This window comes from Typopeltis vanoorti, chromosome 24 (genome assembly GCF_054136105.1).
Source record: "Typopeltis vanoorti isolate ZY-2024b chromosome 24, IOZ_Tvanoo_1.0, whole genome shotgun sequence".
Taxonomy (NCBI): Eukaryota; Metazoa; Arthropoda; class Arachnida; order Uropygi; family Thelyphonidae; genus Typopeltis; species Typopeltis vanoorti.
In genome coordinates, this window is record NC_143572.1 from 14472553 (window position 1) to 14488269 (window position 15717).

The following is a 15717-nucleotide window of genomic DNA, read 5'->3' on the forward strand; positions in this document are numbered from 1 at the left end:
GCCTCCACAACTCACGCGACCAAGTCAGTGAATCTAAAGATGTACTTACCTGAATTCAAGCTGTGTGTTTCTGGTTTTGTCCAGAACTTCTCTCCCACACATAAGGCTGATTCTAGGGAATGATTTTTTGACAAGGTATAAATTTGAGTGTAATTATGCAAGGAGGGAGATGCGTCTTCTAGAAAGAAGGCGAGTCACCCAGGAAAATTGCGAAACACGATCTTACAAGGTAGGCAAGGACTTATTCAGATCTAAGTCTCAGAGATGAAATAACGAAAAACAGGTTGATAGAGCTGACGATTACTCAATATGTGACAAATTGAACATAGAGGAGGGCTCTTTGTCAAAAGAGACAGGTCATCCAACAGACAATGTTTCACTAATCGGAGAGACATCAGAGAATATTGTTGATGAAAACAAGAACTTGAATGATATTCAGCCTACTGTGCTAGAAGTTAATTATATTCGCACCAGTAAGGGGAAGAGGAGAGACTCGAGAGAGATAAAAACTTGTTCACAGCAATTTACATAAAGATAAAAACAACCAAGGAGAGAGAGACGCTATTTTTATAATCGAAGCTATTCACAGTACGAAATGAGAGTAAAGACAGAAGGAAAGAAGTCGAAAGGCTTGGTAATGGCTAATGACAGAATAAAGAACAGAAAGACTTTGGCAGACTCCCCCAGAATTGAAAGGAGGGCACAAAAGAAAATTTTTTTTTTTTTGAAAAAAAATTTTAAAAGAAAGGGGGAAACTTTGTTGAATTTTGAATGAATAAAATTCATTAGGAATTTATTCAATCACAATTTAACAAGTTAAACCCTGAAAGGATATGCTTGCATCCTAGTATATATTATATATATCTTGACAAATATAGGATACAGTGAATAAGAAGAAAAATTGTGAATATTTCAGTGTAAAAATATTTCTACTAGATAGTGAAGTTTGGTAAATTTTATATTACTTGTTAAGATTGATACACAATGAATTGCTGTATAAATTGCGTATAACAAAGTGAGAACACAAGGTCATAGCACAAGGGCAAACCATCTGATTAAGAAGTTGCCCCAAGTGGTCTCGCACGCATACGGCACGTGGAGACCTAAGCTGTTTGGAGAAGACTCTACGGAAGCGAGACCCAAACGTGTACAAATAAAAACATGACGGGTGAACAACTTAGGTTACAGAGAGTACCCGTAGGTTGGTTAGGAAACCCTCCCCCCCCCCACGAGGCTTTTTTTTTTTGTTTTCTCTTCTCAATCGTCTGGATGTGTAGTTTGCAGAGAGTTCTGCTCTCACTCCCAGTAGTAGCAGTCGGAGATGCCACGTAGTAGTTGGAAAGGTTGTTGTTTGTCTCAAGCCCTATGATGAAAGGATAGACGTTTTACACAGATAGTAGACAACTCTTGGGAAAGCTCAGCAACTCAGTAGCGTGCTACGCGAATACAGAATCACCTTTCGCCAGGAATGTTCTTGACATAGGCTCGATATACTAGCAGCGTGTGGACCAACCAACGATCGCAGGAATCCTAGCCATAAAACCAACGGAAAGTAATTAGTTTAGAGAAAAAGAATCAAAATGACAAGTATAAAGGATCATCGAGTATGGTATTGTAACCTTTTTGTCAAGTAATGTGTGTGAGAAGAGAAATTAACTGTAATTTAAGAATTAAGGACTCTGATTAGAATAAGACAGGACTATAGTGCTTTGATAACCCCCAGGAGGCTTTTTTTTTTGTTTTCTCTTCTCGATCGTCTGGACGTGTAGTTTGCAGGGAGTTCTGCTCTCACTCCTGGTAGTAGCAGTCGGAGATGCCATATAGTAGTTGGAAAGGTTGCGGGTCTCAAGCCCTATGATGAAAGGATAGACGTTTTACACAGATAGTAGGCAACTCATGGGAAAGCTCAGCGACTCTGTAGCGTGCTACGCGAATACAGAATCACCTTTTGCCAGGAATGTTCTTGACATAGGCTCGATATACTAGCAACGTGTGGACCAACCAACGATCACAGGAATCCTAGCCATAAAACCAATGGAAAGTAAATAGTTTGGAGAAAAAGAATCAAGAATCAAAATGACAAGTATAAAGGATCATAGAGTATGGTTGTAACCTTTTTGTCAAGTAATGTGTGTGAGGAAGAGAAATTAACTGTAATTTAAGAATTAAGGACTGATTAGAATAAGACATTAGACAAAAGGAAAAGGAATGTTCTTTGCATGTGCTAATTGATAATTATGTCTTAAGAGATATTGAAGTGTCTTTAATTGAGTAATTTATCAAAGTCTGAAGTTTCAATTTTGTTTTATGATCTAAGAAAGCTAGATTATGATTCTTTTAGAGAAGAGTTTCTATGATATTCATATTTGTTTAAAATGCAAGTTCATTTGTTTAACATTCTAATAGTAATGATTGATTATTCTTTATACTGTATGACAACTAATGTGTTAAATAAACCTTTTGCTATTTTTAATTTGATTGCCTGTGTCTAAGAATCCGATGCACCACTCATAAATTATTCGAATCTAAGCAGAAGAGAATAAACGATAGTTAAGGTTACTTGAGACCTGCAAACAAAGTTTAATAGTGGATACATCTGCAAGTTCACTTCTTGATGAGAAACTCTTTTCTTAATCTAAAGGTTCTGGGTGATGCAGCAGTAAAAAAACAATTTTTCCCAGAACATTAAGAGAAGCAAATTTCAGAGGCTTTGTTAACTGAATTGGCTCGTCCCTAAGGCAATTCCTTTGTGTTCTCAATAGTACCACGTGACATCCAAGGAGAGGTATACTATACGACATATAGATGTATAATAAGAAAAATAGGACATAACAATGGCATACATAAAGGACTTATTTATCCATACACTGACTACGAGATAATTTGATTTTTATTCCTTTACTAAGAAAAAAAAGAACATTAACACAATGACAGTGTAGACAAAAAACAACAAACAAACAGGAATTACATATTATTGAAGAGAAAATAATTGATATTTTGGCTGTGGTTGGCAAATTGATAATTGGCTTATTGTAGCCGCATTTGGGATATTAGTGCAACATTGGTATTACTTCTAATGAGCAGGCCACTCATTATCCATGTACTAGAAACTTTGAACCAGAAATATAATCATGTAAGCTCTGAATTTTAATAAAGAAAACTTACAATTAAAACTATGTAACTGCAGTGACGAAGTGAAAAATGTATCAACATTAAATATTTTTGAAGAAATACAAACAACCTATTGGCACCAGTGGCTTGCACATTAATAGTCAATATGTCAAATAAGAGAGATCCTACCTCCAAATAATTAAACAACAGGAACACATGAAATAGTTGAACAATTTAAGATTGGTTCATATACAAAACATCTCTTTAATAAAAAAGAAAAAAAAAAAAACCTGATAACACACATGTGAATGATTTTGAATAACATTCTAGAATTTTACTTACTTAACCTTTTATTAAATTGTCATTTCCTATGTTTTCTACAGAAATGAGATGACACTGCTCTCATAAATAACATCAACTTGTTGAATTTAAGAATAAATAGTTTCTAGATGCTAATGTATTTTGTTATAACTTTAGACTATCATACTTTGCTATTTCAATAGCAAATTATCCTTATTTGCTATTGAAATCCCCAAACTAGGTGGCGCTTTCATCTTAAAAAAAATACAAATAGGACAAATCAGATTTTTTTCCCCTTTAATCCTTTTACATACTGTATGAGAATGGTCTGAAAAGTTCTTGGCCTCGACCATAGATGGCAAACGCTATCCGCAATTTTTTTTTTTAAGTTGTTACATCTGTCATAAGCACATGTGAAATTGCAAGTCATTCTATCAAGTAGTTTGTTTTATACAGCTGTCTGAAGCAAAAGTGTTGTCTGTATCTCATTGAAATTGATAAATTGAGTATCGTGCAGTTATAAAATTCTTTGTAAAAGAAGATTTAACGCCAAAAGAAATTCATTCGAAGTTCATAACGGTTTATGGGCACTCTTCTCCTTCATTTTCGACAACTAAGAAATGGGCTGCAGAGTTTAAATGTAGCCGTACCAACCTTGAAGATGATCCACTTGAAGGACGTCCAAAAAGTGTAACAACACCAGAAATCGTTGATCAAGTGCACGATATAGTATCGGATGATCGGCGAGTCAAAGTCCGTGAAATCGATGAGACTATAGGCATTTCAAAAGAATGTGTAGGATATATTTTGCATGAAGAGTTGCAAATGAAAAAGCTTTGCACAAGATTGGTGCCGTGTTTGCTCACAGCAGATCAGAAACACACTCGCATGAAAATATCTGAACAGTGCTTGGAGCATTTTAACAAGAATAAAACTGATTTTGTGCTTTGATTTATTACAATGGATGAGACTTGGATTCACCATTACACACCAGAATCCAAACATTAGTCAAAACAGTGGACAGAAGCTGATTGTTCAGCTCCCAAAGAAGACAAAGTTGGTTCCATCAGCAGGAAAGGTCATAGAGTTGGTGTTTTGGGATGCTAAAGGTATTTTGTTAATTATCTTGAAAAGGATAAAACAATACCCAGGGAATATTATGCCAATCTTTTAACCAGACTAGGCGAAAAAATTTGTGAGAAAAGATCTGATTTGCAGAAGAAAAATCATCTCATCAGGACAATGCACCTACCCACAAAGGTGTTTTGGCAGTGGGAAAATTAAGGGATATGTACTATAAATTGTTGGAACATCCACCCCATTCCCCAGATTTGGCTCCCTCTGAGTTCTATCTCTTCCTAAAACTAAAACTGTTTTTCGCTGGTCAGTGTTTTTCTTCGAATCGAGGTGTTTGCAGCTGTATAGGGGTATTTTGCAGATCTTACTGAGAACCACTACAGGGATGGGATAATGGCACTGGAGCGTCGCCGGAATAAATGTATTAGTCTTAATGGAAATTATGTTGAAAAATAAAAATAATTTTGAAATTATAAATTAGTTTTTTCATTGTTAGTCCAAGAACTTTTCAGATCACCCTCGTAGATTAGTTTTCAGCTGTTTCTAACCATTAGTTCTCATCAGACACCATGTGAAAATAACTTGAAATTGATGATCTTTGAAAGATCCTCAGCCTTGCACAACCATATGCAAGAAATTTAATGTGTATGGGCCTATTATTCTTGTCAGAGAGTAGATGGGAAAAAAAGAGGGCAAAAGGCCTATCTCTAAAAATAACAAACTTTATTGAATACCGTTAGTAATACTATATTCATCATGATTAACATTTTGATAAATGCATAATCAATTATTGAGGCATAGAACTGAAAGGCCTCAATTTGGCATAAACATGAGATTAAAATGGAGGAAATTATGGATCCAACCATATTTTATAGCCAAATATAGAAAGAAACTTGAGTTTCAAAAATTTATCAGAGAGCTAAAGCCTTTCAGCTCTGTATTTCAGTAATTGTTTTTTCATTTTCTAAATTAAAAACGTTTGAGCTCTGTGTAAGGAATGAAGCTACTTTCTTAATTGAGAAAATTCTTAATATTAATTGTGACTAATTACTGAGTGACATTTTCTTATTCAGAAGTAACAATTTTTTTTAGGTCTCTGTTAGATCAGCTGAAACGGCTGCAGAGCATAGTGACAAATTCCACAGTAAAATCAGTTCAAACTAGTACTTGTGCAATGGTAAGCAAAGATTGTAAATATGTTTTTATATTTGTGAAGTTTGCAAATACTGTATATACTTCCTCCAGGTTATATTTTTTTGTCATTAAAGAAAATCTAAGATCTGAAAAGAAAAATGAAAAAATTTTAATAATGGATATCACCATTGAAAACTTCATGGATAATAGTTCTATCTAGAATTATGCTTAGTGATATTTATATAATCATGGATTTTGACTAAACAGTCACACTTAACTACAGTAATGTTTTAGTAAGTAAATATTTACTGCTCATCATCCATCTCAAAAATTTGGCATTATTAAATCATTAGTAACCAGAGCCCACAGATTCTGCCCCTCTGAAGAATCTCTGAACAAAGAATTGGAAATAATCAAAAATGCAGCCATACTAAATGGATACAATCCGAAAACAACTCAAAAAATCATCAGTCACTTTCCCACACATCAACCTAGACAAGAACAAGCCCGTAAGATTCCCATACTTTATGTCAAAGGCATCTCTGAACGTCTTTCAAAAATTATGAAGAAATACAAACTTGCTGCTACCTACAAACCAGTCGACCAGATCTATAACTTCTTACCTTCTCCTAAAGACAAACTGTCACCTCGGATGCTACCTGGCATGTACGAGGTTCCATATTCCTGTAAATTGTCTTACTATGGACAGACAGGTAGATCTGTTAATAAATGAATTTCCGTCTTATCAAACTGCAGAAATCTGGCCTCGCACAACACAGTTGAAAATCCAAACTATAGGATCCATTGAAAAAAGACCAAACTTCTACATAGATCTTTATATAAACATAAACGTCTATATAAAGAAAGTGCCGAAGCCCTACTTCACAGACCAAATCTGAACCATAATGATGTTCTTGCTATCCCTGAAGTATGAGAAATCGTCATACAAAATTGTATAAAATAATTTTTATATATGTTATCTTATTTTAATGTAATCTATTTTTTTCTCCAGATATATTTTAATTTAATTCTATAACATGCTACTGCATGCTTATTGGGATTCCATTGTAATCATGCGTTTGCCTAACTGTATGTTATTCCTAGTATTGTTTGAATTAACTGTACTATGATGTCCTATGATACTTAAGATGAAATATTCACTTACTAAAACTTATTACTAACATGGGAATTTTCCCAGAAATAATACCTACCCTTATTACTGTGGTTATGTGTGTGTTTAGTCACGAATACTCCACAGGTGTCATTGTACAATAAAATCATGGATTTTGGCTCATTTCTTAACAATAGCTAATTCTTTCACAGTTGAAAGGCAAACTATTTTAATTTTAAACCTGCACAATATGTCAAATTAAGAATGAAATCAGAAATTTAGACATTAAGTGTATTGTCCTACAGCTGATACAGTGATGTCTGCAGAAGTGGTTCCTGTTGGTATCAGCACCACAGTAAGAACCTACCAGTAAGTTCTATCGATGTTACCATAAAGCATTTTTTTAAAATATGGATGAGGAGTCTGTTGTTGTCGAGGAAATAATCTGTACTATGTTATCAGCTACAGCATTATATAAAATGCTCTTGTCAAAATATAATTCCTTAATATTTATACAAATAGTATCAGAACCAACTTGTTTGAACCTCCTTGTGCAGCAGAATAACTAATTTGTATTTTATTTTATGAATGCAAACAGTAAATTTATTAATTTTTCTTATAAACCTGTATTTTTTTCATAATTTTTATAAAAAGTTCGGTACTTTTTATGAAACATGAACCTTAACGGTATTGGCAAACGGCTATTCTGAGCAAATTGTGTTTGAAGGAAGCTCTTTTATCCTTTCATGAAGACATAAAGTTGCAAACTTGAATGTCTTGTAATGTTTCAAAGACATCATCTAGATGATTTCACACGGGGATGAATTATTGGAAAGATTGAAGAAGATCGCAGAATTACTGATTGCCAGAGAGTTTGGAATCTCGCATTGCATTGTATCCAGGCACTGGGCACCATTTCAAACCAGTGGAATGTGATTCACATGTTTGCTAAGAGGTTGCTTTCACTCAACCATTGAACATGAAGACCGATTTTTGGTTATAACATCAAAACGTAATCGATGCACCATGGCAGGTCAGCTTGCAATAAAGGTCAAAACTGGTTTAGGTAGTGGCCCTTCCCATAATGCATAGGCATTATACATGTCCATAAGGATATGCGTTTTGCATTATGGGATACTAAGGCAGCTGATGTGAAGTCATTAGCCACTGTGTACAAGTAGCCCAGTCATGAAGTGACTTCATGTGCAAACTTTGTTAGCTTACACTTGGATAAAGGATGAAACCAAGAATATAATTTCTTGGCATCTTTGATTTATATAGTTTAACCAAGTGAAAAAACTTTCAATTTTTATTGAGTAGAACTCCAAGATCTTTAACCAGATCAGTTTCTTCTAGCATAATCTCATCAATATAATATGCCATTGGATATCTCATCACACCAGTGTGCATAACTTTACATTTGTTAATAATGAACAACCGTTTTCTCATAATTTAGACCAAAGACTGATCACTGGGTATACCACTGGTCACCTTAAATCTTGCAGACTTGCATCCCCAATACACCACTTTTTTGATATCATTCAGCCATCCTCTTATCCAAGCTGATGGTTTTTAATCAAATCCCCATATCCTCCAGCTTATGCAAAAGCCTTCCATGCTGTATCCTTAGAATCCTTAGTGAAATCCAAAAGTATCATAGTATATCCCTTTTCCTCTAACTTAGGCTGTAATATTATTATAAAAGTTTGCAGATTACTTAAACATGACTTAGTGCATTTAAATTGCATTTATGTATTTTTTTTTAAATTTGTTGAAAAAAAGTAACCACAAGTACATGAAAGTTTTTTTCTCCTCTAGGTACTTCTTTTGTCCTTTGCACTCTTGCTGATTCCCAGCTTTAGGCCTGATTCTTTAGAATCAAATGAGCTCTCATTGTCTTCTGTTAACAAAATGCCTCCTGTAGCAGGTAAGAAATATTTTCAAATACAGAGTCATTTCCCATTTCCAAGGGGTGTTTTCTAGTGATCTGTTATCTTCTGGACAAACTATTAGCAGCATGATTGTCCAAATATGTTTTTTCTGGGAATTGCATACACAACCAATAATATTTTAAAATCTATTATAAAGTTTCGACATTTCAGTGGTACTTGCTGGTGAAATGACATTAGTAGAACACTTAATTTCCATTTAAAGTGGAGATTAATCAGGAGATTAGGGCAATTATTGTTTGTGAAACAAGTTCTTAGGCTAAGAGAAACTAGCTCATATTTCAGCAAATTTAACCTTATTTATAAAACCTGATTGTTTTAGGCATAAGTGAACTCTGATGGATGCATTGACTTGTTTGTATAGTTTTTAAAGGTCAGAAAATAAGTTTGTCAGGCACAAATATTTTGAAAGAAGGATAAGGATGTGTAACGATATGGAAGTAGATATAAGTATTGTATATTCATGGAGAAGAAAGGGAACGAGGTGGGTATTGGTGTTGATAGAACTTCAGATAAGAAGAGTAGAAGTTCAGTATGAAAGCAGTTTTTGAGGCTCCCTGGTGTGAGAAGTCAGTAGGAAAAAAATAATAAATAAAAATAGATGACATGCATTGGCAAATGTCATAATGATGGTTCTCCATAATGATTACCTGTCAGTAAGACAGGTAATCATTATGGAGAACCATCTTTGAAGACAGAAGACAAAAAGGATGTATGGGGAGGGAAGAACAATATAATTTATTCAGCTGAGAGAGAACTACCTAAAATTCAAATTAAAGGGAACTTGGGATTTGAGAATGCTGGATCTTTTGATGGTATCAGAGGATTTAGCTATAACCAAAGTAACCGTTTTGCCTGTGTTCATAGTGAGTGATCCTAGGAGGTGACTAAGCATGTAGAATTTTCAGTTAAGAAAGACTATATATGTAACTACACAGATGGTGATTATTCTTCTCAGGAGGCAGCTTGGTAAACATGGCTTAAACTGCAAGAAAATAAAAATGTGCATTTCTTGTGAAATGGTCAAGGAGTGTTTGGGAGAAGTTGTATCCTGCTGTGCAAGTACAGGATTGGGATTGATAAATCAGGTGGGAGTTAAATAGATGAGTACCAACATTAAATAGGAACTGCAAAAGGGGGGGGGGGGTTGTGTTGTGGAGGGATAAAGAGAAATTTGATCAAGTTCATGATCAATACAACACAGGCAAGTATTCCCGAAAGTTTTTGCCATGTAGTAAGTACAAGAAATAATGATCACACTAATAAATGAATTGATTCACTTTGCAAAGGTGGTCTAATGGGAGTGACTCAATGTGAACATAACCACATGATTGGATGGAAATATTGGTGATGGTATTAGGCAAACCTGTGCGAGAAGTGCAGGTGAAATCACAGTGCTCCTGACCAGGTTCTTTTTACTCAGCATTGGCATCTTAACTCACTATCAAGACAAATTATTGCATATGTTTTGTTTCAAGCAACAAACTCACTTCTTGCTTGAAAGTATATTATGTCCTCTCCATATTAGGTGGGCACATTTTTATAACAGGTTCGATATATACTGCAAACTAATCTGAATGCTTTCAGTTAAATTTTATTTGTAAAATAAAATTTGTGAACTGTCTTAATGATATAGAAAATTTCAAATGCAATTTCGATTTCAAGTTACATATATAAATCTTTATTTGCTTTTGAAATTTGCTTTTTGTTTCTGCACCCAGCAACTGAAAATTTGAAATAAGTTATGACAATTTATTTATTTGTTAAGAAAATACACTTATTTTGGTGCTACAACAAATTTTGTTTTGCTCATGTGTATGCAGTGTAACATCTGCAGAAGGGGAGATGTTTTTTTTTTTTTTATTATTATGCTGGGTTGTTTTCATTCTGGTTATCTAATTATGCTAATTGTCACTAAACAGTTCATACTCTGTCTCAGTAAGTGATATAATATACACTATCTGATCAAAAGTATTCGGATACCTACTCAAAACTCAAATCAGATTTTCCCTGTGACACACTTTCCAGTAGTGGATATTAATATGGCATGGGTCTACCCTTTGCTTCTATGACAGCTCTAACTCTGCCAGGGAGACTTTCTACCAGGTGTCAGAACATCTCTGGAGGAATGGCAACTCATTCTTCCTGAAGAGCTGTAGCCAGAGCAGTTTGTGATGTGGGGTCGTTGGGAGGGGGGGGGGGGGGTTGGCATTCTGATTCATACCAAAGGTGTTCTATGGAATTTTAAGTCTGGGCTCTTGGCTGTCCAGTCCATTTCTGGAATGTTATTGTCCAAATCCATTGCCTCACAGACCTTGCTTTATGACAGGTACCATTGTCATGCTGATATAGACAATAGTCATCACCGAATTGATCTTCTACCATAAACAGTACGTAACAGGTCAAAATGTCCTTTTACCCTTCCGCATTTAGATTTCCGTGTAGCATTACTAGAGGGCCAAGTCCATTCCATGAAAAACACCCCACATTGTAATGCCACCTCCTTTAAATTTCACTGTTGGCACTACACATGCTTTGTAGGAATCGTTCTCCAGGCATCGGCCACACCCAGACCCTCCCATCGGACTGCAACACGGTAAAGCATGATTCATCACTCCAAATCACATGCTTCCAGTTGTTCATTGTCCAGTGGTATTGCTCTTTACACCACTGCAGGCAGTGCTTATTGTTCACAGAAGAAATGTTTGGTTTATGGGCAGTTGCTTGATAATGGAACTCCATTCCTCACTGTAGCACTACGGAACTCCCAGGTTATTATTTCACTCATTCCATGAACAACCTTCTTTAATGCTCGATGGTCCTTGTCTGTCATTAAACATGGCCTACTCGACTGTGGTTGTGCCTTCATGTTTCCACTTCACAATCACGTCACCAGTTATTGACGTGGGCAACTTGAAGAGAGTTGAAATGTCTCTGACAGATTTCTTACTGATGTGGCCACCAATAACTAGTCCACGTTCGAAGTCACTGAGCTCCCTTGACCTACCTATTCTGCTTGTACTTCGTATCACTGAACAACACACAGCTCCATGCCTTCTTTTATACTGATAAGTGAGGTTGTAGTGCCATCTAGACATTAGTTTACGAATTACAGAGGGGTGTCTGGAAATAGTTTGGTATAGAATTTTCCTTAGCATGCCATTAATTTTATGGACATTTGGCCAGGACTTGTTTCAGATAAGTTCTTATGTTGAGAAATTATTTCATGATACAGTATAATCAGACACGTTAATGTTTTTTAAAATCTTTGCTAGGCCGTTCTCGCAATCTTCTGTATTCCAAAGAAATGGAAGGAGTAAAAATTCCCCAGCATTCCAAAATCCTGAAAACAAGATCTAGTGAGAAGATTCCATTGGACTTAGATGATATGGACTCTCATCTGGCACCAAAGAAGCCCCTGCTAGATATTCCAGATTATTCTGTCTATAATGGAGAGGCAACTATAAAAGAGGATTTTAACTACCATGAAAAATTTAAAAAAGGCTTCAATGAATCTGATTATGTTAAACAGCAGGAGGTGGTGATTAAGTTACCACAAGATATCTGACACTTTGCTCTCTTTCATAGTCGTTTATGCAAAACAAGTATTAAACATAATGGAATGGGCCACTAAGTGCTTTTAATCTTAGACTTAATTTTCTCATGAGTTATCACAAATATCAAATTTTTCTTTGTAGAAAACAGAACAGTTAAGTAGTTTTTGGTAACTTAATCACAAATCTGGTTAAATTTGTAAGCCAAGATTGTAATCAGTAATCAATCACTTTAGTAAAAAAAAAAACTCTTTTACTGACTTGATTGGTTTACTGGTGCCAAATCAAGCAAGATGATCAACATATTAGTTATGCAAATATTATTTATTTAATTTATTTTAATATGGCTGAAGTATTGAGACAGCAATCTTATCGTTACTTGTTTGATGAATTTTCAGATTTTTTTTATTATTTTTTATGTTGAACTTTTTTTGATGAAGACTAACTGCATATTCAGTCCATTTTGCAGCATTATGGTCTTTAGTTCCAGTTTCATCAGCAGATTACAGAACTCAAAATAGATTTAAAGCTCTAAACACATTAAAATGCAAAGTTCTCATATAAATATTTCCATTCAGTTAAGTCAGATGAACTTGCAAAGGTACCTATAGTGTTATACACACATTTAAGCACAGTAGAAACAAAATATTTAAGTATATTTATGTTATACTCCCCATTACCATGGATTAGGGTCTCACCTCTGTTTTCATTTGGAGTTTGTCATGTCTGGTGTGACTATCATTTTTCATGTTTTAAAATTGGCTTTTGGATTTGAAATTGGCTATTCTATGGAGAAAAGAATTAGTGAGTACTAAACTCTATCTCTTATAGTGATGCTTAGATATCTAGTCTGTCATAGCATGGCATTGATACAGAACACAAGATCCTTGATAATGATATATACAGCTCATCTGCAGAAGCCATTTTAAGCATGAACATTTATTCAAGGAGGTCTCAAAGGTCTTATAATAATATTAGAATGATGGTTTCTCAATGCTAAAAGTTTGGAAGATTCTTATCATAGGCAGATGTAATTGATTTAATTTTTTAATCTATTTATTTTTGTTAAATGTCATTGACTTCTACTTTCATTTCCTCCCCTTCCCCTTTATCACATAGCACCTGCCTCGGTTAGTTAGCTTAATGTTAGTGTCCTTTGTTTTGAATGTTTGCTATAATGGCTTCAGTGTTTTGATGAAGATGAAAAATATATATATAGAGAGAATTTTTTCGAATGTATAAATATCATTTGATTTTTTTTTATTATAATTAAATATTTTGTTTCTATTATGTTTACTTGTTTATAATTTAAATTAAGTCAGGCAAATCCTCCCCCCCCCCCCCCAGAAAGCCATATCCAGCTATATATCATGAGGTATGTGTAAATAGAAGATTTTAAATTGTAGAATCATGATTCAACTCGTTAAAGTATTTTGGGGATGAGCATCCCAACAGTCTATTAGATTTACTTTTTTTGTATATTTAAAATATTATTCCTTAAACTCACTCAGAAAGCTTTGTTTTCTTTGTAAAATAAAGAATTTTATTATTGGGTTTGTTCAAATTAAAAGTTCTTAAAGGATTATAAATGTCCATTTGATTTTGTTTGTTAATTGTTGGAAAGCATTGTTACTGAAAATGTTGCAAGAGTTGATGATTATTAAATTTTGCATTTTAAGTATTGCCATCATTGGCCTTATTTGCCCATTTCTACAAAAGGTGAAAAAAAAAAAATATATATAGAATTTATTTTTTGAATGTATAAAGTAAAATTTCCTGCATTTATGATATATAAATGATTCATTACTGCATGTTAATGTTGCTAGTAGTTTATTTTTCCATCTGTTCATAATCTCTATTCTTTATGCCAAATGTCATTGTTTTCATGACAACCATATTAGTCATATTTAGTGTTTCTCTGGTGTTGTGGAGTTTCCTTATCTCAAATCATTTCTGGAGACTACAGTATGTTGCACTGTTTCATAATATAAATAAGAAATGATAAAAAAAGTAAATAAATAAAATTGCTGAGCATATAAACCCAGTGTGCTTTTGTTTATATATATATATATATATATATATATATATATATATATATATTTGTGATGATCCATTTCTGCTAACACAATATCTTCAAAAGTGGTAGTTTTTTTTTGTAAAATTATAAATCCGAAATACAGATGTATTTGAAGTTCGTTATTGTATAGTACTTTGTGTACTTCTCAATTCACAAGTAAACAGAATACAAGCTCTCACTGCATTTAACACAGTAAATAAAAGTATTTTATATAGCATAATAGATATTTCAGAATAACTTTTCCAAGGGAAGATGGAAAAGTACCAGAATTATGCTCAGCTAATAAAACTTCATAAACCTGGATTAGCACAGCATCAAGTTATACCTAATCAGTGGATCCTTTGGAGAAATAAAACCTTATACTCAAAAGTAGTATAGGCATCATTGTTTATCAAGAGAGTTCAAAAATGCTTAATGGTCTATCCCAATCTAAATCAGAATGAGTTAAGTTTTTTCAGGAAATGACAACATATGCTAGAATACTAATTAAAAACCTTACTCAATACCTTCCTGTATTTCAGCAATGTTACATTGCCTTCAGGGATCACAAAACGATATGTGCATGCAGGCACTCATACTAAGCAAATGAGGCTGAAGAAAGGCATCTGAAGTCAGTCCTAAAGCTGCTCCCTAGTGGGCAAATTGGGTTGTCTTGGCTGTTGGGCTGACAATCTTAGAATGTAAGCTTCCAAAATTTGGGGGCAGTCTCCCAAATTTGTTGAAGATTTTTAGAGCTGAGGCTGATTCAGGAATAATCTTTCATATTTATATTTGCTATGGTGTAGTAAAGTGGCTTTCTTCCAGCGTATTCTGTGGTAGGTATCCAATGCTTGGTCAAGACCTGAATTGCTGTATTGGTGGAACTGGATGTAGCCCTTATGTTCAGATATCCTGATGCTAGCTGTGTTGCCTGTTTGGCAGTAGTAGGACTGTTTGCAACTGCAAGGGACCTGGTATACTCCAGGTAGGTCTAAGGGAAGTGGATAAAAGATGCCAATTTCTTAAGAGATGTCAGTTGTTATCTGACCTGAATAATTTTGCAAATAAAGTTTGCGTGCAAACTTGGTTTAAAGGATTTTAACCAAGTACAGTATATAATTTCGTATTTTTAATTTATAGTATAATGAAATGGAAAAACTTACAAGGAATATATCAGGAGCGTTTGGTAACAAAACAAACAACTGTAGTTATTGAATGACAAAGTTATATTTTTAGTCGTTTTAAAAAATAAAATTAAGATTAAAAGTGAAAAAGTAAATAATTATTAGAATACATAATACTGTTTCAGTAGATTTTTTTTTAAATTTTAATTTGTCTGCTTCTCTTCATGGGATGTTTATAATTAGTGGCAGTCTTGGACCAACTATCTCTGATTGGCTGCTGATGGAGATTGAGTTTCCCTTC

At 34.2% G+C, this 15717-nt stretch overlaps 1 protein-coding gene across 1 annotated transcript in view; it reads left to right on the plus strand.

Moving 5' to 3' along the window:
• The window catches only part of LOC150092936 (uncharacterized), a 96072-nt gene extending 81796 nt beyond the window's left edge, over positions 1-14276 (plus strand). Inside the window, exons 10-12 of the mRNA XM_090413396.1 lie at positions 5581-5665; positions 8552-8660; positions 11958-14276. Coding sequence (XP_090269522.1) covers positions 5581-5665; positions 8552-8660; positions 11958-12250 — 487 coding nt within the window. The 3' untranslated portion in view covers positions 12251-14276. The remainder of the gene's footprint in view (positions 1-5580; positions 5666-8551; positions 8661-11957) is intronic.
• Positions 14277-15717: the final 1441 nt, after the last annotated feature.